General features: G+C 26.1%; 2 protein-coding genes across 2 annotated transcripts; both read right to left on the bottom strand.

Annotated features, from left to right (window-relative positions):
- Positions 1-2,405: 2,405 nt before the first annotated feature.
- On the bottom strand, positions 2,406-5,007 carry LOC101489665 (xyloglucan endotransglucosylase protein 6-like). The gene is made up of 4 exons (XM_004487303.4): positions 4,718-5,007; positions 4,345-4,445; positions 3,426-3,619; positions 2,406-2,996 (listed from the first exon to the last, which is right to left on the bottom strand). The coding sequence occupies exons 1-4, from the start codon at positions 4,875-4,877 to the stop codon at positions 2,576-2,578; spliced, it is 876 nt and encodes a 291-aa protein (XP_004487360.1). The 5' UTR covers positions 4,878-5,007; the 3' UTR covers positions 2,406-2,575.
- Positions 5,008-16,505: 11,498 nt separating this feature from the next.
- On the bottom strand, positions 16,506-24,882 carry LOC101489988 (probable terpene synthase 11). The gene is made up of 7 exons (XM_004487304.4): positions 24,127-24,882; positions 22,683-22,947; positions 19,785-20,157; positions 19,179-19,397; positions 18,944-19,082; positions 17,760-18,008; positions 16,506-17,006 (listed from the first exon to the last, which is right to left on the bottom strand). The coding sequence occupies exons 1-7, from the start codon at positions 24,289-24,291 to the stop codon at positions 16,719-16,721; spliced, it is 1,698 nt and encodes a 565-aa protein (XP_004487361.1). The 5' UTR covers positions 24,292-24,882; the 3' UTR covers positions 16,506-16,718.
- Positions 24,883-25,264: the final 382 nt, after the last annotated feature.

Raw genomic sequence — 25,264 nt, 5'->3', positions numbered from 1 at the left:
AGAGAAATAAGTAAAAAATATAATTAATTTGAAGTATCATTTGGTATAAGAAAGAAAAATATTGTTTAGTAGAAAGTGAGAAGATTATAAAAGAGAAATGTTAATGAAGTTAAAAAGACTAAAATATCCTAAACTGAAAAAAGTTAATATACAACTGCTTTATTTAAATTAATTAAATTAATTTCTATAATCAAATAAATTTGATAAAATTAAGTTAATTTATTTTTAGATGTTACGGTGGTTGATTAGAGGCGCAACATATATGAAATAATTGAACTTTATGAATCGGATCCGCTCCTTTGTTAATTTTTTTACCCAGCTCATCAAATCATTTATAGTGGGCCCACAATTAAATCATTCGACCTAAAAAGCGGGGCTTGTGTCAACCTTTTTTTATGAAAGCCCTGATTTAAGATGGCCCATAATAATCATCCATTTTAATTTTCATTGGATTAATAATCATTAACCTAACGTCTCTTATACCTAAATGAGTTTTCCTAGACCCACACATGGGGACCCTTATATGGGATTATTATTTGTGTCTAATTATTATGTCAATTATACATAATAGCACATAGAAGCATAGGTTTCACGGATTTACTTGTTTGTTATGCCATATCAGTTGACTCAACTTTAGGAAATTTTGAAGGAAATCACGAGCACCATAATCAATATTTGTCCCTAGTGTAACGCCGAAGTGTAAATGGAAACGAGATCTAAAGTTCACACCATATTAATGTCGTTTATAAAATGGGGTGTATGCAATTCGTATCACTAACGTGTTTACGTTTTTTGATCAAAACATATTTACTTTTAGGCTTTAGGCAAATGTTCATCTATACACCATTAGCACATATTAAATATCATGGCTCTGATTGAAAAAGTAAAAAAAGTAAGATTATATTGTTTTTGATAAACTAATTCAAATAGTTATTATTAGTTTATAGTTTATTATTTTTTCTTTTAATTTTATTTTTATTTTTATTATTGTAACTGTTATCATTTACAATTTATTTATTATAACTTAAACTAAATAATCTAATTAGATGTTTTGTTTGTAAATAATTTATGTAATTTAAAATAGTTTTAATAAATAATAATATAAAGTAAATAATTTAAAATAATTTGTTTATTTATTTGAATTGATAAACCCTAAATTAACAAAAAATTAAATTTTAAATTAGTATTTTTAAAATATTCTGAAAATTAATTTATAAAAATTATTTTGAATTAACAATCTACTTTTATGTCATTTTACATTTTAAATTAATTGAATTACTACTTTTATTAAACAATTTAGTTAACTTTACAACTATCAATTATAAAATATCAGTAATAAACTAACTTTACAAACTCATTGAAAGTTTAAAAAACTATTTTTTTTTACAAAAAGAATTGTAAAAACTTTCAGAATTCTTCACATATATCTCTAGGGCGTGCATGTGTTATCACGACATATACTTTATTTGAATAAGAAAAACATATTTCCTTTTATAATAAGCAAACGATTTATTAAATAAAGGTGATTTAATAAGTCTAATTAATATTAAAATTCTATAGTAGCTTTTTTTTTTTACTAACGTTATTGCTACTTTATTCTCTTCAATTCATTTATTTCTTAATTTTAATCAACCAAATCAAAACATTACAAATATCGAAATGGGTGCAAAGTCCTCTTGCTTGTATTGGTTGTTCTTTGTAATAGTTTCATCTTTAAATATTTTAACTAACTAAATTATTATTTTAATCTCTAAAAACATAAGGTATATTTGGAGATTTATTCAAAAATTTAAATTAATCATTAAATTATCAATACACCAATCAATTTAGTAATGATTACAAAATATTTTAACAGTAAATTATATTTTTTTAAAATTTTTTATAAATAATAAATTGTATATTTCAATAATTATTTAAGTAATTTGATGACTAAATTGAAATTATAATAACTCAGTCAACACAAACATAATGGTTTACTTTATTTCAATAATAAATATCTAAATTTACATTTTATTCTAGCATATTATTTACACTCAATTTATATTTCTAGTTTAGTATTTTCTTCCATTGAAAAAATGTGCATAAGTTTTTCTCCTTGGCACAATACATTGTGGTCGAATCAAATAATAATTCTTGAAAACATGGATACAAACAAACATTACCCCCATAGATCTAGGTCCTCGAAATTGAAATATTGGGGGACCACACTGTTAGCTTCACCTTCTCAATTATTTTGTTACTTTATCCATTCAAATTCTCCATACCAAGGCAACCCGTGAGCTTGCGGTACCCCAATGCAAGACGAATCTCACTAGATTTTTATATGTTGTATGAATCCACGATTCTTCTAAATAAAATAAAGGGAACCACAAGAATAAAATTTGATTGCACAATAGACAAGGGAATAAAAGAATTCACATAATTCCATGCCAAATAATTAAATAAAATAAATATATTACAATAGGTTAAACATGAAGTACATGTTCATAATTCTTCCATCCCCAACAAGAGAACACTTAAACTATATATAATTTTGAATGCATAAAAGACTAATCTTGATGCACCAAAATTATGACTAGTGATGATGACGAACACATTCGGCAGGAATGACCGGGAACCTAGCTGTGTCCGCACAATAATCATAGACCATATGATTAGCCCTAACCCAAATAAGTTGGTGGCTTTGATGCAAGGTGAGCTCAGACATCATAGGTTCATCCCACCAATATTTTTTATCCTCACTACTACTACAATTTTTAGCATTATTTGTTGATGTCACTGCCACTGGACATTCACAAGCATTGATTTCAAAGTTTTTGTATGTAGCAACGAAAGGTGCATGACTCCAATCTGTTTTCACACGACCACCTTGTGTGGCCCAATCATCAGCATTCCATATTGAACTGTATACACCCATTGCTTGGTCTTTTGGGAAAGGAATTCCTTTGTGTTCCAAATTTGTGTGTACCCTTATTGGTGTCTCATCCACAAGGAACCTGTACATTTTCACAAGTATATATTATATTAAATTTTCATATTATAAGATTGATCAAATTAGACATATTAAAATAAATAAAACTGTTTTAGAAAGCTATTATTAAATAGAAGATTTACTTTGCTGATACTGAATTTTAAAAATAATGAATGAAGCTATAATTTTTGCTTAGAAAAATGAGACTACTTTTATTTATATTTTATTCTAAAAAATGTATTAAAGAATAATTAACGTTTGCTAGCTACCATATATATGCAAGAGACTAATTAATGTTTACTATTTTGACTGTAAACTTTTTTAGACTAAATTATAACATAATACTACTATAATTTAACTACAATAATGTATAATTAATGATTAAATTGTACTAACATTGAATAATGCCTAATTAATGATTAAACAGTAACATTTGTATAATGTAGGTGCTTACACAACTTGACGCTGGTTCCAGAAGATAGAGTAGGTGTGGAAGTCCTTAGAGGGGTCAAACCATAGATTAAGTCTCTGCTCCCTATTACCAACTCCATTCACATACACATTAGTTTGGACCGAGTAAGGTTCACCACTAGTATTGCCCAAAAACTCAAAATCAAATTCGTTGTGATTTGGCCCTTCTGATGACATCTGCATTACAAAAATTAATTAATAACCAAATTTTAAAAGTCATTAGAATTATTAGAAGCTATCAATTATTATGGCTTTTACTATTAGATATATACCATATGAATTATTGTACGGGTGGTGTCAAAATCACTCATAAAGGCCAAAACAATGTGGAATAAATTGCACAAGATTATTAGGTATATTAATATCAAAATAAAAGGTAACCACATTTGCAATCAACAAAAAAATTGGTTGCTATATCGATATAACGACAAAGATATTGAATGCTATAATCAATTAGATGTGTATATAAATTCATGGGGGTTAAAAACAAGTAGGTAGATGGCACTAATAGCTCTAGTAATAGTCTTGGTCTATTAATGGATGCTAGTTGTCTACACTTCACAAATGTTCTTTGAAAACTATTGAATTGAATAACATCCAAATAAATTAGGAAAACGCTGTCGAGTGACATTCAGACTTTGGTTAATAAACACATATAAAAATATTATATTAGGAAAAAGTGTATTCAACTTTTGGAATTTTAAAATTATTCTTTGAAAAAATTACATTTTTTACTTTTTTTTAACTCTTAGAGCATTTGCTACCGTGATCCAAATAATTATTATCTCCATATGTTGTTTATCAACAATACTACTAATACTAATAAACAACATATGTAGATATTTAAAAAGATAATCAAGATTAAAATAAAGTAAATGTAAGTAAAAAATATTTTTGCTTACATAGAAAGCAGTAACGGTTCCAGCAGAGTCACCCTCCACAAGTTTAAGCTGCACAGTCACTTTCCCAAACATATATTTGCTCTTAGATCCAAATCCAGCACCTACAATGTTGAAATATTTTTTTCTATAAGTAACACAAATACTCAATTTTTTGCAACAATGTGAACTAAAATTACATTTTATTAAACCATCTATTAAGAATCAGATCCAACAAAAAAAAAATAACAATTAAACTTAATGGACATTCTATTTAAGGTAAAGTACTTAAAATAGCTAATGTTAGAAAGGCTATATTAATATTAATAATGTAATGCAAATGTCTCATTCTTTTAGCCTTAAAATGGCACACACACACAAAAAAATGATTAATTACCAGAAAAATTGTCAAGTTTGAGTTTAAGCAAATCTCCTTCATGGACAAAATGGTCCATAGCCCAACTGGGTTGGAAGAGTTCCTCAAACTTCGAAGAAGCAACCAACCCAATAAACAAAAGACACACATAAAGTCCCAAGAAACAAGACATCTTAGGCATTTTTGGCAAGGTAAAAAAATGCACACAAAAAATAAATAGAGAAGAAAATAAGAACTAAAAAAAAAAAAGAGGAATTTTATGCTGCAACAAGAAGAGAGTGAAGTGAAGGTTCTACTCTGAAATATTAGTGTGAGGGGTCACAAGAAGAGCCTGAGGATATTTATAGCCCAATACACTCTCATAGTGTAATTTTAATTTCCACGTAATGAATGTTTGTGCCATATCACGTGCCACGTTGGGATTCAAATTCCAAGGAATAGACAAAAATATTAAATAAAAATTGATGTAAGTAATAAAAAATGTAGCCGTTACTGTGGCCAGTGGATAGCTGGCAAAAGCTGTTTAAAGGGTGAGTGGGTTCTAAAAAGAATGATAGCAGATCCTCTCCAATAAAAGTGTGCCACGTGGAAATATACAGCTGGTGGATTTAATTGTACAGTTGTCATTCGCTGTATGTGCCATAAAAAATCTACTGCTTTTTTTTTCTATAGCAGAGAGTGTTGTTGGATTTTAAACATGGATAGCTATGTCGACATTATTTTACTACTAAAAACTTGTTTCTCCGAATTTTTGTTTTATTTATGAAAATGGCTTGAAATATTCAATTCAGTGTAATTAAAATAATTTTCTAATATTCAATTAGATTTATTTGAGTTTTTTTAAAATAAAGTGTGGAAATTTAATATGTGATACAAAACACAAATAAATTTGTATGAGTCATGATCGTTTCTGATATTGGGTGCCAGGGGTGGGTTTTATTTATTTGATGTGTCCTGCTTTTGCTTTTGCTGAGAGCATTCCCAGCTAGACATTATTAAAGCAGAATTTTACTTTTAGTCCTTATATGGTTTTTCTTTTCTTAATTAACCTTATTTTCAAAAAAAATTTATTTAAATACTCTCTTTTTAAATTTATATATTTAAATATCTTCTATTTTTTTCTAAGTCACACGTTGTCATTTGGAATGACGACTTCCTTAAAGAAGTCTACGTTTCAAATGGTGACTTTTTTAAATATTTTAAAAAAATTAATTATTTTTTTTCTTCAATTTTTATTCGAATAACAAAAATAATATATATATATAATTAATATAATTCATAAAAATACATAAATACAAATTTTAAATAATGATAAAATTTTAGATTACATAATTCGTTCATAAAAAAACATCACAAATTTTACAAAAATTACGATAGAGTTAATGTTGAAAGTGGCCTCTAGTACCATATTGTTGAGGTTTTCTCACACGTACGAGATTTTGACGACATCTTGGTACATCACAAGTTTGCTCCGGAGGCCATACCTACTCTAACATACGATCATCCATAAAACAATTGGCTATGAAATGCATCTACATATTTGATTTGTTTCTACATAATAGAAATGCATCAAACCGATAGAGTGAAACTATAATTTGGACTACCTCAAGAAATTTCACATCCTCTGAGGAACATGAGAAAGTATCATAAGGTAGATTTGCATAAATAAATCGACTATAGTTGGACATTATTCTACGAAAATGAAAACAAAGAGTGGAATGAATGAGAGAATCATATTCTTCATGGTAAACCTCTAAATGTTAAATTTAAACCAAGTTATGAATACATGGTTTGGTTTTGCAAAAATTTCAATCGATTTATTTATGTAGAAAACCAATTGGTTGATTCTCGTGTCAATCCACCTCAACCTCCACCACAATGTAGCCAATATTTTTTTTCATGAATCAATGTCCAACACAACACAAAAAAATCAATATTATATACTAACACCTCTTGACACTCAACTGTCTCCTCATACTTTTACCCGCACACCACATACTCATACTTTTATCCACACACCACATGAATTTTACGGGTTCACGCCAGGGGAACAAATTAATTTTGACAGCCAACAACCACATAAGGAAGACAATCGTTGACTATCCTTTGCATCAAGCGAAGAGGAATTGTTGTATAACACATTCAACACTCGTTATAATACACCTGAGTCCGCTACCCAGTTACTGAATAATATGTGTCAACAAAACTTTCAAATTTTAAGCTTTGAGAATGCATATACTCCGTTGAATCAAAATTCCAAGAAAAAGAAGAAGTGATGTTTTTTATAAATGAATTATGTAAATTAAAACTTATATTTATGTATTTTAATAAATTATATATATATATATATATTATTTGAATAAAAATTAATTTTTTTTTTTAAAAAAAAAACCTTTTAGAAAGTCGCCGTTTCAAATAGTACTTGTGACTTAGAAAAAAAAAAGGTATTTAGGTATATAAATTTGCAAAGGGAGTATTTGGATAATTTATTTTAAAAAAAGGGGTATTAAAAAAAAACCCTTATATGGATATGGATTACACTTTAACACATTATAATTTTTTTAAACAAAATATTTAATAATATCTTTAAAAAATTATTAAATGAATTTCATTAATAATTTTATATAATTACATTTAAATTTTAATATTAAAATTGTTTGAAATTTGTGAAGATAAAATGCTTAGTAAATCATTTATTCCTCACAGGTCTTCATTTAATTTTCTTCTAAATAGGTGTAAGACTTAGGCTTAGCAAAGTCATTTATAATTTTGATATTAAACTAAAAAATGATTGATAATGAATATACAGAACATGACACAAAGTTCTTGTAGAAATTTCATTTATTAACATTAATTCTCAACTTAATTACAACAATAACCAACTGACTAACATAATCAATTACATTATTAGCTATAACAAAATTGTCTAATAGAAGTAATCAACAACCTGACAAAGACCTAAGCCATCATTAGAAATTCTCCACCTTGGCTTGTCTTTATACATGTACTACTTTTAACAAGGTCGGACAATGCTTAAATGTTGGCCTAGGCAATGCCTTTGGAAGCATATCATCAAAGTTATCTTTGCTATTTTCTTTAAGCATACATCTCCATTTTTTTTAGAATTGTGCAAAAAATCTAGTTATAAAGTCTAAATCTAAAATCGGATATAAATTTATTTTAAATATATGGTTAAAATTATATGGTTGTAATTCGATTTGTTTATAAATCGTTTAGATAACCACTTATATTTTATATTTGAATTTGATTTTTATCTACTACCAATATTTTGTTAATTTTGAGATTTTATTTCTTGAAATAAATTTGAAATTTATTTTTTTTTTGAAAAAATATCGGAAAAAAATAAAAAATAAAAAATAAACTTTGTTTTCTCAAAAAAAAAATTAAATTGAATTTTTTCTCGAAAAATTTATCGAAAAAATCGATTTTTTTAAATAACCGATTTTTAAACTATGAATAAATATTTTCTTTAAAAATAATCAAATTTTAACCGATTTTGAAAAAAAAAATTGATTTTAAAATTAAAATTTTCAAAATCGATTGCTTAATTATAAACCGGTTATTTAACCATAACCAATTTTACAACCGGTTTTAAACCAAATAATGGATTTGGTTATAAATCTAAATTCATATATTGATTTTAAAATGGATATGGTTTGGTATTTTTTTAAAATCAACCATGAACAGTCCTACGGCATTTTCAATGATTTATGTTACAAAATGCAATTTGACATATATGCCATTTGTTCCTTGCAAGACCAGAGTTCAAGAGGGATGATTGACGTTAGATGTGAGTCTCAAGGCCGCTATCACCTTTCTCTATCATTCAAGATGTGTTCTGTCATACATTCCTCTCATATTATCCATGCTCAGCTAGGATACCCAAGGTTTGTCAAACTTTAGAAGTTGGTATTGAGTTTGTCTAAATTGTCCACTTTACATTGTGAGTCGTTTCAGTTAGGGAGACACATTCAAGGACATATTCAAAGAAATTCTGACCGGACGTCGGAATAGTTTGCGGATCATAATCATTTTTTTTAATTGAGTCAATAAAAAGGTTTCGTCTCCCATTTGTTTTAATCCATTATGACGTTGAGTCATTCTCATACTGTATTTTGTCTATATTTTATAAATGATTATTCTCAATATAATTTATTGATGTTAGTTATGATATTAATCATTGTTATCTTCAGTGGTGGAGCTTGACTAAATAGTTTGGGGTGACCAACATAAAATTACAATATGTATAAAGCAAATAAGATTATATAGCAAAAAATTAAGTTATAAAAAGCATAATTAACTTGAAATAATCAATAATAGACTGAGAACTGATACTTACAGCTAAATTTAAATAGTTGAATTCTAAAACATGCATCCATTATTTATGTTTCTTTATTCTAAATCAGCAAAATTAGCAATTTAGAAAACAAATTTAAGAAACAAAATCAGCAAGCAGACAACCATCATTCTAAATATGTCGTATATCTTGTTCAATAAACATAGCAACAACAATTTAAATTAACCAATTTAGCAACAACAATTTAGTAATGATTCTAATCGAGCAACCAACAATTTAACAAATCATTCTAAAATCAACAATTTAACAATCTAGCCATCATTCTAAACAAGCAGCCAACAATTTAACAAATCATTCAAAAATCAGCAACTTAGCTGTTAAACAGTTTAGCCATCATTCTAAACAAGCAACCAACAATTTAGTAAATCATTCTAAAATCAGCAATTTAACCATCATTCTAATCAGGTAACCAACAATTTAGCAAATCATTCTAAAATCAACAATTTAACAATTTATCCATCATTCTAAACATGCAGCCAACAGTTTAGCAATTTAACACTTTAGCAAATCAGCAAACACCTTGTATGCAACAACTCTTTAGCAATTTAGCAAATCATTCTAAAGAGACAACCAACACTTAGCAAATCAGCAAACACCTTGTACGCAACAACACTTTAGCAATTTAGCAAAAGCACAAACACCTTGTATGCAACAAAAATCAGCAAATCAGCACAAACATTGTTCAAACACCTTGTTAAGTAAATCAGGAAAATCAGCAAATCAACAAATTCCAAACCTTTGGATTTTTGACGACGAATGGGCGAGGTGAGACGAGTCCGAGGCGAGTTGAAGCGAGACGAGTCCGAGGCGAGGCGAGCTGAAGCGCGACAAGGCATCAACAACACCAGATGGCAAGAGGGTGGAATCGTGAATTGCGTTCAGAAAGCAAGAGGGAAAGAGATAGATGAAGACTGGATCTGGAAGAGAGGAAGAGAGACCGAATCTGAATCTGAAAGAGAGGAAGAGAGACTGAACCTATAATTTTGTTTTTTTTTTGGGTGGCCGCGACCACCCCCTGTCCCTACCAAGCTCCGCCAGTGGTTATGCTCTTAATTTTTATATGCATAAATTGGATCCCTTATATTCATTATTGATCAATTACTCAAGTTAACGATAATATTTTCTCTATATTTTTCTCTCATCTACTATTTTTATATAGAATTGTAATATGGTTTACACTATTACTTCACTACTATTTGGTTGATGGTAAAGGATTCGAGATGTCAAAAATACGAAATTAGTTGAAATTTAATTTAAAAAAGAGAAAATGAGATATGTATTGTTAGTGCAAAAATTGTTTTATACCGAAATCTAATGAAATTAATGAACTATGCAACATGACTCCACTTTAAGGTATGATGTGAGAAAATAAATATTGTTTAATTGATATGTGCTATCATTTTAAAATATTTTATCCAATCGAAAAATGTTGTGAGTAATTTAACTAGTAATTAAAACAAAAGTCAAATATCAGTAATAATATAATAATTGTGATTGATTAACAACATAAAACTTTTACATTGAAAATATATATAAATTAAATTCAAATATATAACTCTCATTAATTAGTAATATAAAATAAATTTATACAAATAATAATACATGATTAATAAACTTTTTTAAGTAATAGATTTACTATATCATACACTTAATATTACTAAATTGTATCCATCCTTACAAATTTTAAGACCGTTCATAATGTGTATGAAAAAGTTAAAGAAAACATAACCATCCAAACCAAATTTGAATATTTCCACGAGTTTGTGACACTCATCAGAATTCAAAGGTACTCATATTTTAAAATTGAAAATGGAATTTGTAACGTGTTGGTACTTGGAATTAGAAATATCATCTGCTTTTGTTTGGCCGTATTACACAATAATTGTACGGTTCAAGTGTGGTTCCTTTTCACGAAGATATAGATAAAGACGTAGTCACTTTACTGGTAACAATAATAATATATTGAAATCTCCAAGTTTTTATTTAATTGATAAATAGTACTATTGTTAAGTTGAAGGTAATATTTTAAATTCAGATTTAAAATTTCGTGATTTTCTGAGTTATTAGGCACAATGATATTTATTATTTTTTTTAAATTAAAAAATAATAAAGAAATGTTAATTAATTAAATGTAAAATATACATATATAAATTTGAAAACTACAGCTTCCCACTGTGCAGTTTTACAAATAGTAATATATCATGCGCGTGCAATTGCGATGGTTGCTATGTTTTTGTATTGTTCTCTCCTTCTTTTTACATTTACTAGTATAATATTTTTCGAATTATTTATTATACATTTACAAGGTAAAACTTATGTACACGCATCCAATTACAGTTTACCACGATTCCAATATATCAAGAGAATTTCTCCGATAAATATGTCAATTCAATATATACTGATATATTAAATATTTAAATTAATAATTAAATTAATTATTTTTTGTAAAAAGTATTTTCATCATTTATATAATTATAATACCTAAAAATTATTCATAAAAAATATTAACGAAATAAAATTTAATTTTTTTAAATTTTTATTATTCATAATATTAAATACTTTTACAAAACAATATCAAAAATTAAAACAATATTTATAAACAACGAAATTGTATTTTTTTTCTTATAAAATTATATTTCGTAAAACACAAAAGTTAACAAATAATTATTTAATTTATAAAAATAATAATTAATTTATAACAAATATAAAAAAATCTCTCCATTGAATATAGCTTAGTAATATGATGTAATAAATCGTTATATTTTACTACTATTACTTTAATTTATTTATGTTTTTTGATTTTGAGGTGTGATGAGCTGGACTGACAACTCAAAGTTTAAATTGAAGTACCGAATCCATTGAATTGTATTGATGGTTTCTTGTAGCAGACTATAAAATGATCAAAATTGTGTAAGAGATCATTAATTTATCACCGTGATGCACTATAATTGATGACGTAATGCTAAGATGTCATGTCAGTGACTTATATATTATAGAGTGCCTTTCAAGAAATTAAATAAAATTTATGGGAAATAAGGCACTGAGAATGCTAGTAATTTTTACTAGTAGAAGTAAGTTCCTTCTTTTGGTTTATCCACTTCGCCACGTTTTTATCTTTTTTTAATGGGTTAAATACAGTTCTATTCTATCTCTAGTTATTCTTCTTTAGACATGAACAAGATTTGCATTGTCACAAGCATCAATAATTTGTATTTTAGAAAACGAAAGATTATACAGACATTTTCTCTATGTATGCATTTGAGGCTAATTCTTGAGTGGGATCTATAAAAAAAGTGTCTTCTTGCATCAAATAACGTTGTTTTTGTAATGTATATTTTGGAGTTTAACCGCGAATGATAAGTTTTATTAAAGTAATAAAAATCGGATTCGGTTTGATCGGTTCAATGATTGAACTTGGAATTGAACTTGATATCGGTTCAAATTAGCCATACAATCGCTTTGACGATAAACCGCATTTTTGTCCGATTAATTTAAATGCTACAGAACCAATAAAATTAATTGTTCAAGAGATATAATAGTATAACATGATATATCACGAGATTATAATGATATTATCGTGCCCACAAAAAACGTGACTAAAAGCGTCTCTAACGAGTGTTTTGTCAAATTTTCCTTGTTTAGAACCAATATCTACTAATCATTTCCATTTGAATATGAAAATTGGCTGGTGACTATTAAAGAAGAGTATTTATACAAACATTCTCTCTTTCTTCACTTTATACGAGTTGCTCTTAATAAATTATATTAAAATAAATAAGTATTATTAAAATATAATAATATATTTTGAATGAAGATACATAGACAATTAAAATTGAAAAAGAGATGAAGTAGATATTTAATATTATAGTGGATTTGTATATAATTCATAATTAAATGGAGTCACTATGATTGTGACAAAGCAATACCAAACATACACCAAATGTAATGCAAATAGATGTTGGGGTTGAAATTGAAAACAATGTTATGATCAGGGAAAGTCTTCATAGCTTCAAAATATACGACATTGATGTTGAAGACGTCATAGGCAAGAGCTATTTGGTGCAATACAAATGTTTAGTGACAAGTAAACAAAATTGCTACTAGTGGTATTGCATTCAATGCATTGGGCTGAGAGGGATGCAGAGAGAGCACGTGGAATGTGTCATTTGACAACAACACCATCGAAGCATACTTCACTCAAAGGAAAGGTCAGGAAAGCCTGTAACATAATAATAAGTTAACGATAACATCCATAATTCTAACAAGGGTTCTATTAACATTTATTAAAAAAAGACTAAATTACATTTGTGTCTCTTAACTTAATTTTAGGTAACGTTTTAATTTTTTATCTTTTTTTTCTTTCTGATTTAGTCCTTTATTCCTAAAAATATCAAATAAAGTATGAAAATATGAGTTTATTTGAAGATTTGCGTTACGAATTTGATGAAATTTGTATTATATTGAAGAATATAATTAAATTTATGAGTTTTGATTGAATTTTTTTTGAATTTTTGTATAAAAAAGGATATCATTGTTCAAACTTTAAAACATAAAATATCATATTGTCACTTAAAATTAAAATAAAGGACCAAGTCAGAAAAAAAAAAAAAGATAAATGATTAAAACGTTACCTGAAATTAAGTTAAGGGACCACGAATGTAATTTAACCTAAAAAATACGTTTTAAGTAAGAAATATTTTTTTATAATTTTAATTTTTTGTATTTAAATTTTTACCAAATATTTATTAGAATTTTTAAATCTTTACCAAATATTTATTAGAATTTCTCTAATAATATTATTATTTTTAAAACACTTATTAAAATTTTTTTTTTATTATTAATAAGCGCTTTAAAGACATATATAAAAGAATTTTAAAATATCAATTATAGTTTAAAAATAACAATTTTTTAAATTTTAAAAAAATTAAATACATAAATTTTAATACATTATTTCTATAATTATAATTTTAGTAAAAAAATATTTCTATAATAATAATGTATAAAATATAAGAAAAGATAATTACTTATACACTTATTAAAATAATTATTTATTTACATTTAATCTTCTCAATCAATTTAAAAGATGAATTTTCCTATTTAATCATTTAAATTACTTCTCATATTATTTAAAAAAATAGATTTTTTAGTTGTATTTTAATATGTGATTCGTGAGTTCAACTTCTATATTATTGTTATTGATATGAAGATATTTTTAATAAGTAATTTGTAAATATATTTATTAGAGAGATCTTTAAACTTTGAAGTCTTTAGTAGATAATCTATAAATACATTCTTTAAACTTTGAGGTCTATTATATATTGAATTTCCAAAATTCAAGTTATTTAAATTTTTTTATATAAGAGAAAAATATAATATAAAGTCTCGCACGTGATCTTACGTGTGCTTGGATCTCCTCTTCACTAATGTCATGTCATTTGGTGCCATGTTTTCTTCTACCTTCTCCCACCCAATCTTGTCCCATGTCAAATTTCCTTGTCACAAACACAAATGGAATTGCGAGTCGCAAGCATTTTTGGCAAACTTAGCTATCACTTGTGTTATTTTTATGTACAATTTCCGAAGTCAGATCTCACCACTCTATACTATTGAGTATTGTTGAGTATGAACATGGATTTTAAGGTAAAAGAATAAATATTAGAGGAGAGAGAAAAAATAATTTAAAAATAAAAAATTGTACAAAAATACAGTATATCCGTCTATATATATGTCTGAAAACAATTTCCCCTTGTTAGGTGTATGTGTTCTTTAATTTAGTTGGTATTTCTTTTCTCTTTGTCTTCTATCCACACATATAACTCTTGTTTCAGTAAAGAGCTGATCCAAAATCTAAACTACCAAATTAAGGATTTTAAGACTAAAAAAATGAGTTTTTTTGCTTCTATCTCCGGTATACATTTAAGAAGTATATATACATTTGAAAAAACACAATTTTATGTTTTTTGGATGTAAACAATTTCGAATAAAAACATGATTTTTTACCCATTAGATATGAAAATTTTGACTGTTGAAAATTAATTTAATTTATTGTATGGTTTAAGAATAATGCCCTATCTATTTCATAATAACTGTTATATTTATAAAAATAATTTGTCTTAGAAAACTGTGTTTCTTATTTCCAATTCAATTGTAATTGTTGTTTTTTATCAATTGAATCCTGTAATTAATATTATGTTCATGAGTTAAAAAAATATTAATATTATAATTATGTGCAACACTTCTAAATTGTTATTATTCTTTTGTTTTTATACAACACTCAAGTTATTATTCTACATTTTGAATTTTATGATAAATATATCATATTAATGATTACTAACTAAGGATAATATAAGAAAATTACAATTGTATTTATTTTATTTATTATATTTTTATTTATTTATATGAAATAATTAATTACTATAATTTTTTCTGGACAAAAGTAGTAAATATTGTCCAAGTTAAATCTTATTTTTAATATATATAAAAATTAATTTTTGAAAGATTAATAATTTTTATATTATTATTTTATATTTAGAAAGAGTTCGTTTTTTGAGCTCACCTTGGGGCGCCAAGCTCATTGAACGGCCATGGTCTAGTAGTACATTTGATTGTGATAATAGGAAAAAAAAGTTATTAAATAATTTTTTAATCTTTAAAATATTAAAATTTTATTTTTTGTTTTATAAAATGATTTTCAATTTTATAGTCATTAAAAGAAATTATTCACTTTTAATTTTTATTTTTAATATTTTCAATAGATGTATAAGGGTGAGGGTTATAAATATATTAATGGATGTTCATTCTCTTCAAACTTCCACATCCCTTAATATCTATGACCTCTATAAGTGAACGATTTATTATTTGTCAATGACTTCCCTTGTGTTAAAGTTATCATTGATGTATTTATATACTACTTATCTTTATTCCTTTCTTTTATCTATTTTAGTTAATTAGTACGTAACTATATTTTTTTGTCTAGATGAATAAAAAAGTGATCTAACATAAATTCGAGTAAAGATTTAAAGTTACTTTTGAAAAAAATACAAACATATATTTATTCCTTTAGAATAAAATTATCAATTTGGAAGGGCAAAATAAGTCTAAATGACTCGACAATCTAATATCTTTTATCCAGTATTACTTCACACGAATGTGATAATACACTCTAACACGCCACCATAATTCCATCAACATTACCTGATCAAGATCACACAATCACCTAAGAATTCTACAAAACTCTCGCAAGTATCTAACCGTCTAAAAGATTATTTCATCGTAGAGTCACATATAAAAAAAATCAGTGGTATTCCACCGTACTCCATCAATGCTAACTGTGTTCAACCGTCACCGAAATTGCACCAATCACTTCTAAAAATCTTTAAATTATAAATAAATATTCTCATGACATTTGAGATTTTTAGTAAACGAAGAAAATAACACTAAATTATTTATTGAGTGAATTAAAATTATTACATATATTAGATTAATCAAATTTATAAGGTGGAGTGGAGACAATTCCCCTATTGCATTATACATAGACCTGTCCTTGATTATTGGCATATTTTCATATGCAATGAAGGGAACAATGATCATATGGAAATTACTATCATCTTAAATATACATCATGAATGCGATTGATAATAATGGCTAGCGAGGGAGTGATGTGAAGATCAATGTTTGGACACATTCATCAACAGTAAATGTGCTTTTATCATCTCCATATTGATAAATAACTTGAGAAGTTCTAGCCATGTTAAGAGAAGCTTTGACAATAGACAAAGGTACGGTTTTGGTCATGGCAAGACCATTCAGCTCTCGCCACAATTTTCCTATTAGTAGTCTTATGTTTTTTCTTGCTACATTTTCATCTAAAATGTTATTCTCCTTCATCAAACATTGTATGCTACAAGCATTATCCCCTCTTTCCTGTTCATCCTGGACATGGAAACATTAGCAAAATCTCATCACAATGTTCACAAATTACTTGTATATATAATTGATCTAAATCAAATTCTTAACATGATTGCAATTGATTTTATGAAAACCATGGTTCTTATGAAATCAGATTAAATGTAAATTAATTAGTCCCTAAGATGATATAAGAATTGTTTTTTATTAGACTAGAAGATGCTTACAACATTTCATTAACCGAAAGATCATATAAGATTTTTTTTTCCTTTTAAAGAAAAAATTGTCAACATAAATATACACATTTACTTCTAAGAAAAATTATATATCTATCTATGTAAATATGAAGGAAAAAAAAAATGAAACTAGTGTCTAATTTTAGTGTCACTGAGAAACATAGTTAAAATGTCAATTCCACATGTGATATATTTGCGATCTAATTCTTGTTAATATCTCTAACTTTTAAAAATAGAATTAGAGAAATATTTCATTCTTTTTTTAACTTTTGTTCGTAACTCAATTTTGTTTAGTTTAATGATCATACATTGTTAACTTAAAATAATTTTACATTATTATTCAATAAAAAAATACTATATTTTCATGTCACACTAATAATTTCAAATAATCATACAAAGATGAGTGATTTGACAAAGTATTCAATTCTCATTGAACATTAGAAAAATCATTTTACACATACAATATATGTTTATTCCATTATTTTTATAGTTTTTGATAATAATTCGATTTTTTCTAGTAGTGATGATATATAAAATAAAATACCTTTGAAGTTCCTAAATCATCCCATAACCGTAGAATTTCTCCTGTGCAAGAGAAGAGTCTAGGATATGAGTTCATCATTGAAATTGTTTCCTTTGAGAGATCATCACCAATGAGGAAAGTAGCATGCACCAAGACCATGCATGATCCAGAAGAAATCACCCCATTATCCAAATATGTCTTAAAACTTGGCACATATCTACTGTTGAACCACTTGGCTTCTTCAAGATATGCATCAAACATGTCAATCCACTGTATCAATTAAGCACAAATCTCTAATTAAAGAAAAGCACGTAATTACGATGTTACAAAAAATCAGAAGAAGTACAAGGATCAGACCGACAACGAATTAACAATCAACTCCACAATCCTGTACTATACTGGATTAAACACATGTCAAATTCTACTTTTCCACTCATAAAAGAGTACAAGAATATCCCCGAGAGTAATCTACACCGTAGTATATAATAAGTTAAATAGTAAATGTAGTTCTTTAATTTAATTTTAGTTAATATTTTATTTATTATTTATTTATTTTTTTTAATTTAGTATTTTATTTTAATTTTAAGTGACAATTTAATATTTTATGTTTTAAAATATAAAAAATGTTTTAAATATACAAATAAACTCATATTTTCATCTCCAACAACATAAAATTCATCAAATAAAGAATTAAAATATGAGTTTATTTAAAGATTTAAGCTATGAATTTCATGAAATTTGATTTGTATTGAAGATGATAATTAATTTTATGGGTTTTGTTTAAAAAACTTGATAATTTTTTTGAATTTTTTTAAAAAAAAAACATTGTTGACATTTTAAAACATAAATGATCAAATTGTCACTTAAAATTAAAATAAATGACTAAATCAGAAAAATAAAATAAAATAAATAACTAAAACATTAAGTGAAATTAAATTAAGAGAACGCGGATGCTATTTAACCTATATAAAAATATTATCATATTATTGTTATAATAGACATACTTTTAATATATAATACTATTATGTTATACCAATATTTGAATCACTTAATATTTTGTTGGAGATTCTATTTAATCTCTTAAAGATATCTTAGTTATGTTGAGAGTTTATTTCAAAATAATTTTAAATTTGTTCTTGCTCCCTCGAATGAGATAGATTTCTACATCCATCTCTAAAAAAAGTATAGGATATTCAAATTCTTACTGTTCTTTTCAAGTAAGAAACAACTGTTAGCCCCTGTTCTTTTTGAATTCTATATGCAATTTCATTGGTGGTATTGTATAATGCCATATAGCATATCTTCATATATTCAGGTAGCTGTTCCATTGCATTAAGATCCCACCTATAAAAAAAAGTATTTTAACATTTTCATTATTATTTTCAATTTTATTTCCCTAGTTAATCAAGTTTAATACATACACATTATATAGAAACAAACCTTTTGATTGCCTTTGTGAAAAGAACAAGGTCGTGTAATGTGCCATAAGTGTCAAAGATGTCATCTATAATATCCAAAATGCATATGGTTTTTGTAATTTCAATACGGCAATTTGTATAATATGGTTCTGGAAATATCCCCACTGTCCATAAGAAGCACTCTTTTGGCCTATCTCTTGCAAAACCAAGTCTGTCCACAAGTCCCAATTCTTTCCACCACCTACACAAATCAAATAAACTAGCTATAAAATATAGCATTTCTCAAAACATATTTGGTCTATATAGAGTAAAAGACTTAAACTACTTGAAAAATAGAGTGAGAAATCAAAATTGGAAAACATAACTTGATTTTGAAAAACAAATGATTTCGAAGAATGAGTTATAATCGATATATAAAAAAAAAAAAACTAATATAGAATCTGACTCTTTTGATTTGGATCATCAATTAAATTATTCACGCACTAAGTTGAATAGTAGTCAATATAAGAATGTATATATTGTGAAAAATATAAGTCGCACATATACTCACACAAATTAATATACCCTTATAATTAATACACCCTTAATATAAATTTTTATGACGGTATAATATTGAGAATAAAGCCACCTCAAAATTTCTTCTAATTCTCTTTGGTGTAATGATTGAATGATTTGAGAGTCTAACTTTGCCAATTCCAAAAAAGCTGGTATTTGGTCAGTTGCTTGTCTATATTCTTCCATGTAGTTTCTAGCTTCTAACCTCACCATTCTTAAGTGCTTTGGAATTGTTAAGGCTCTTGCAATGTGACTACCTACTTCAGGGGCAAGGTTTGGGATTAACTCATTTAGATGAGTCTTTGAAAATTCCATGGCTTTCTTTAATACTTCTTCATCTTCTGTCCCTAAATATGATGCCTCATATAGACTCAACATACCCCATATGTCTTTAGTGAATGATTCCTTGAAATTTCCACTCTTGTCCAAAAATTTCCTGAATATGTCTATAGACAAACAACCACATTAATCAAATTAGTAAGTTTATGTTAACAACTCATAAGAAATTAAGCTACTTGGACAACACTTACAAATGAGAATATAAGATAAACACATTAATTATGGACATAGATCCTCTTTCTATTAGAATAATGGAGAGAAATTTCCTCTTTTTAAATGTTAATAGTTATTGAACCAAACAACAATAGTATATGATCCAAACACCTAAAAGAGAGTAAAACAAATTGGTTACTGATAAGCAAAATTATTATATTGCACTTAGAGTAAATAAAATGATTTCTAAAATAATAATAATAATTATCATCTTTCAATAAAATAAGAATTCAATTCTTTACTATATAATTATAAATGTAAGGTGGAACGAAAGCTTAGTGACGAGGACCATTCCAAGAGTAAGGTCACTCAAGCAACCTATTTAAACCTTTATTAGTTTTTAGGCATCCAAAATTTTTTAGTATCGTATAAAAAGACTTCATATTCTAAAATTTTCAAATTTAAAATTAATAAAATTTTATCTAAAATTAATATTGTCTCGAAAAAATTGAATTCATCGACTTAATTATCAATTGAAAAATAAATAAATCGATTAGATTAATTTAATAAATACTTTTTTATTTGTTTTAAAGTGACTAGCAAATAATTTTTAATAAAAAATTGAGTAATTTTACTAAAATATAATTGTAAACTAGTGAAGGTCTAGTATAAAAATTCGCCTTCTGCCCCTGTTTTTGGTCCACCCTGCTGGTGATCAAGTGTAACGCCAAATATTTTTTTTAACACCTTTTAATGTTAGATCATATTTCCTCCATCTTGTACGGCACCTATATTGTATATGTTATTATATGTACGTGAAACTTAAAGGAGATATACATTCAAAAATTAAATTATTTATTAGAAATTAATATTTTAAGCATTACAAATACAATATTATGAGGATAATAGTGCAATAAATTATGCAAAATTAGATAAAGACTACTAAAGCATTGATAATTGTAAATAATTGCAGTCACTCAAGTTTTTTTCGACAATTGTTTGATGAATGATGCACTTTCTTATATAATATTTTTTTTTGGGGAAGATTCTTATGTAATATATATATCATACATTTAATATTATTCATATACTATTATGGAATTAATATTATATATCACACATTTAATATAATAATCATAACTTATTTTTTTAACCAAATTTTATGAATAAGTTTTTTTTTTATCAATAATAAATTTGTTTCTTTGGTACCATGTGTATCTTTAAAGAAAATTAACTTTAAACTTCTTTATATTTATTTATATTATATATAGTATATTGGGGGGTCATCCTTTTGAGGTTGGTTTAAAGTCAATGTTTATGGTGCAATTTATGGTTGTCTAAAATAATTTTGGTTGTTTCAGTATCTTCTAGGGCACCCATATTTTCATTTAATGTAGAGTACTATGTTACTATTTTGGCATGGATGTAATTTCAAGTTGATGGTTGATGCTTTCAATTATAATTAGTTGCTACCGGAGTGAAGAATTACTTGTTACTTTGCAGTCACGTAACGTCGTTTAAAATCTTTTATATTCATATTCTTAGGGAAAGTAATGTTTGCGCTCACAAATTAGCTGCTTATAGCCTTTCATTAACGGTGCTCTATGCCTAATTTGATTAATGGAGAGCTTTTTAGAAAAATTTATTATATGTGGTGTATAGTATAGAGCATATAGGCGTAGATTGATAAATTAATGTTTAGTGTTGGTAGGAAATTATTTTGTATTTGCCTGTCAAATTGAAAAATAATTTTATTTTAAAAATAAAATTAGTTATAAAAAATGATAATTTTGAAAAACTATAATAAATAGTTTCTAATTTTATATTATTTTTAAAATTTCTAACAAACCGACACAAATTTTCAACAGTGATTATTATTTTTATGACAAACACACCCTCAATAATATGTAAAAAAATTTAAAATTTGTTGTACTCAAATATAATGTCAACTAATATATTTATATTTAAAATTAATATTTCCAAAAGCATCCTTAAATTAATTCATTAATATTTTTTTAAAGATATTAGTAAATATATTTTTTTAAATTACAATAACTCAAAAAAACAAAATGCCTTTAATTATCATCATTTTTTTCTATCGAATTTTGTTTTGTAGCAAAACTCACACTATAACAAATGTCTCTACAAATAACATATGAATTGTATTTAAAGAACATTAAATATCTTTTTTAATAATTGTGAAGAAATTGTTTTTTACTTATAATAACTAATAAGTGTAGTGGGAGGATACATAAATAAGAAGAATGAATTTGGATTCTCTTTAATTAATTCATTCTCCTATGCTAGTATGAGAGAAAAAGAAAAAAAAAAATCGATTAATCGTGCATAAATAATTATAAATAGTTTAGTGTTTATTTCTATCTTAACATGAGAGAAAAAGCATGAGAAAATCTAAAGCATTCTTCAAGAAAGAAAGAAAAAAAAATCTAATATATACAATTGATCTATAATAACGTACCAGAAGTTGTAGGGTATCCATAATGCCTTAGCAAGCGAAATTGAAGGGATGTTGCAAAGATGTCTTGAGAAGCATCCCAATTGCATATCCTTCCAAGTTGTATATTGATTTCATCTTCAAAATGGTGACTAATTCCTAATCCTTGGATTGAGTCAATCATCTTTAATGTTGCAATTGGATCATTCGACTTTAACAATACTTCTCGGCTTTTTCTTATTACTTGCTCCAAACTTTTACTCCTATCATCACTTTGTAAAGGTACAACCTAACATGAACAACCAACACTAAATGCATATTAGATATTTTTTGATACATGTATTCACATCTATTACATAGATAATATATATTAGATATTTTTCATTTCCATTTTTTGTTTATACCCTTTGGTTTTTAAGAAAATGAAGCATATTTATCTAAAATTGGATCGAGAGAATACTAAAACTAAGTAAACAATTATTTTAATATTTAGAATTCGATTTCGACTTCTCTTAAATGATTTATCTTTTATTAAAATCAAATCACTTGATTAATTTTTCGATGCTCATGTTCTCTTTAAATTCTATTTAGTGTAGAGAGTTGTTCAAAAAAAAGTGGCTTAATTAAAAACATGATATTTTAACAACATGAGTCAAACTAAATTGGCATATTATAATATCTTTAATAATTTTTCTTTTGTTAAGAAAATTTGGATACATTCATCTTCAATAACTCAAACTTTCAATAACTTAATGAGTATAGATATGAATATTGGTGAATCATCGTACTATATTATTTTGATGATTATGTATAATATATTTTAAAGTTAATATATATAAATATATATAAAATAATATATAAAAAATAAATAAGGGGTAATGCTACAATACAGCTACCACTTTAAGTGAAAGAGTATTTTAGCCTTGTCCACCTTTTTCACTTGCACCAAAATCCAGTATTTCATTTTAAAAGTAATTTAAGCTGATTGACAATAATGTAATTTAGAATTAATATGATTCTTTGATTGAATATTTTTATTTTGTTGCACAGTTGCACGCTTCTTCGTATTCTCTTTTAGGCCAATTTATGATCATCATGTTTCATCTTGTGACGTTGTTGTGCTTATGAACTGCAATTTAGTTGAATCAAAAAACTTCAACTTCTAACTATAAAAACTTCAAGACTCCTTTCGTGCGCCAATCCAACAACCGATTCGCAATCATTATTTCACAAGATCTCGGACTCTTTATTTAATATTATTAATAAAATTCAAAAATTCGCAATCATAACTTAAATATCTATTATTAAAAATTTTAATAAAATGGAAATCAGAATTTTAAAAAAAAATTCAAAAATGATTTTTATAAAAAAAATTAAAAATAACTTTTTTATTTTAATTATGTTTTAAAATTTTATTATTCAAAAAACATTGTAATAAATAGATTAAATATTTAAAATGAAAACTTACCTTGTCGTTGAGAGCTGAGGATTTGATTGAGAATTTACAATGCATGGTACCTAATTTTGATTTTTGTAGTGATAAGAACCGTGATCGATAAGTCGAAGAGCACAAGTTGCAATGAGCAAGTGAGCTTGTGAGATATGAAACTCTAAGTTGAGAAAAAATATCCATTGTACTGTATTTGCGACTTCTCTTACAGAGACTGTTGTGATAACTAATTAGAGTGTCCGCTTGTACAGCTGACGTAATAGCTCAATTTTATCTAAATAATTAAAAATTATTTGAATAATAATAATAATATATTTAATAAATATTTTATAATTATTATTAAAAATCTAAAATAATTATTATTTAAAAAAATTATAAAACAAAAAAGAAGTTGTGAATTACAACCATACAACGTGCCTTTTTCAATTTCATTTTATATGGGGCCCCAACACACATCAACTCACATACAGCCAGCTATGTCACAACCAACACACATCAACACCCCTCTTTCCTGTCGACCACAAACAACTTTTATTGTAAACACGTTTACTTCCTATGTTATTTCTATTATAAATCGGTTATTTGACTAATTTAATTGTAAAACATAGAAAATGATAAGAGATTGCAAAAGAGAAAAAATGTAAAAGAGAGAGTTATATTTTTAGACAGACAGATTTTACCCACAAAAAATCAGAACCATACAAGAATATTCAAATTTATCCTAACAACATCGACCAAGAGAGAAGAGATGGCTTACATATACAACATAAAGCGTGCTTATGAATTTAAATTGTGTTACTTCACCATCTAACTACCCTAGGTTTATGGGGTAGGTAGACACTTTTTATACTTCACAGTTAGGATGAATAGAAATTTATTGTAAAAACACGTTTATAATGAGAATATTGGAATCTTTTATATTTTTTAATTTTTGCATATTTATTATTATACACAAAAAATTGGAATTTTTTTTTTATATTTTGCATATTTATTATTATTAAACACATTAATTTTTATATTATAGAAAAATACAGATAAATAGGACTTAAGTTATGGTTGTAATATGGTTATAAAGACTTTAAAATTTATATGTTGTAGTTGCATACCACAATTTAAAATTATGGTATGTGTTTGATTATATGATAACAAAATTGAT

This window comes from Cicer arietinum, chromosome 1 (assembly GCF_000331145.2).
Source record: "Cicer arietinum cultivar CDC Frontier isolate Library 1 chromosome 1, Cicar.CDCFrontier_v2.0, whole genome shotgun sequence".
In the NCBI taxonomy this organism is placed as follows: domain Eukaryota; kingdom Viridiplantae; phylum Streptophyta; class Magnoliopsida; order Fabales; family Fabaceae; genus Cicer; species Cicer arietinum.
This window is presented reverse-complemented; position numbering and strand designations above follow the sequence as displayed.

What these genes read in the sequence shown, in the direction of transcription:
- LOC101489988 (XM_004487304.4), bottom strand. Translation starts at nt 24,291, where the DNA reads ATGGATATTTTTTCTCAACTTAGAGTTTCATATCTCACAAGCTCACTT. An exon ending in TGGATACCCTACAACTTCTG is followed by an intron (nt 20,158 to 22,682) that starts GTACGTTATTAT and finishes GTTTGTCTATAG; the next exon opens with ACATATTCAGGAAATTTTTG. An exon ending in TTCACAAAGGCAATCAAAAG is followed by an intron (nt 19,083 to 19,178) that starts GTTTGTTTCTAT and finishes TTTTTTTTATAG; the next exon opens with GTGGGATCTTAATGCAATGG.
- LOC101489665 (XM_004487303.4), bottom strand. Translation starts at nt 4,877, where the DNA reads ATGCCTAAGATGTCTTGTTTCTTGGGACTTTATGTGTGTCTTTTGTTT. An exon ending in GAACCGTTACTGCTTTCTAT is followed by an intron (nt 3,620 to 4,344) that starts GTAAGCAAAAAT and finishes TTTGTAATGCAG; the next exon opens with ATGTCATCAGAAGGGCCAAA. An exon ending in TGGAACCAGCGTCAAGTTGT is followed by an intron (nt 2,997 to 3,425) that starts GTAAGCACCTAC and finishes GAAAATGTACAG; the next exon opens with GTTCCTTGTGGATGAGACAC.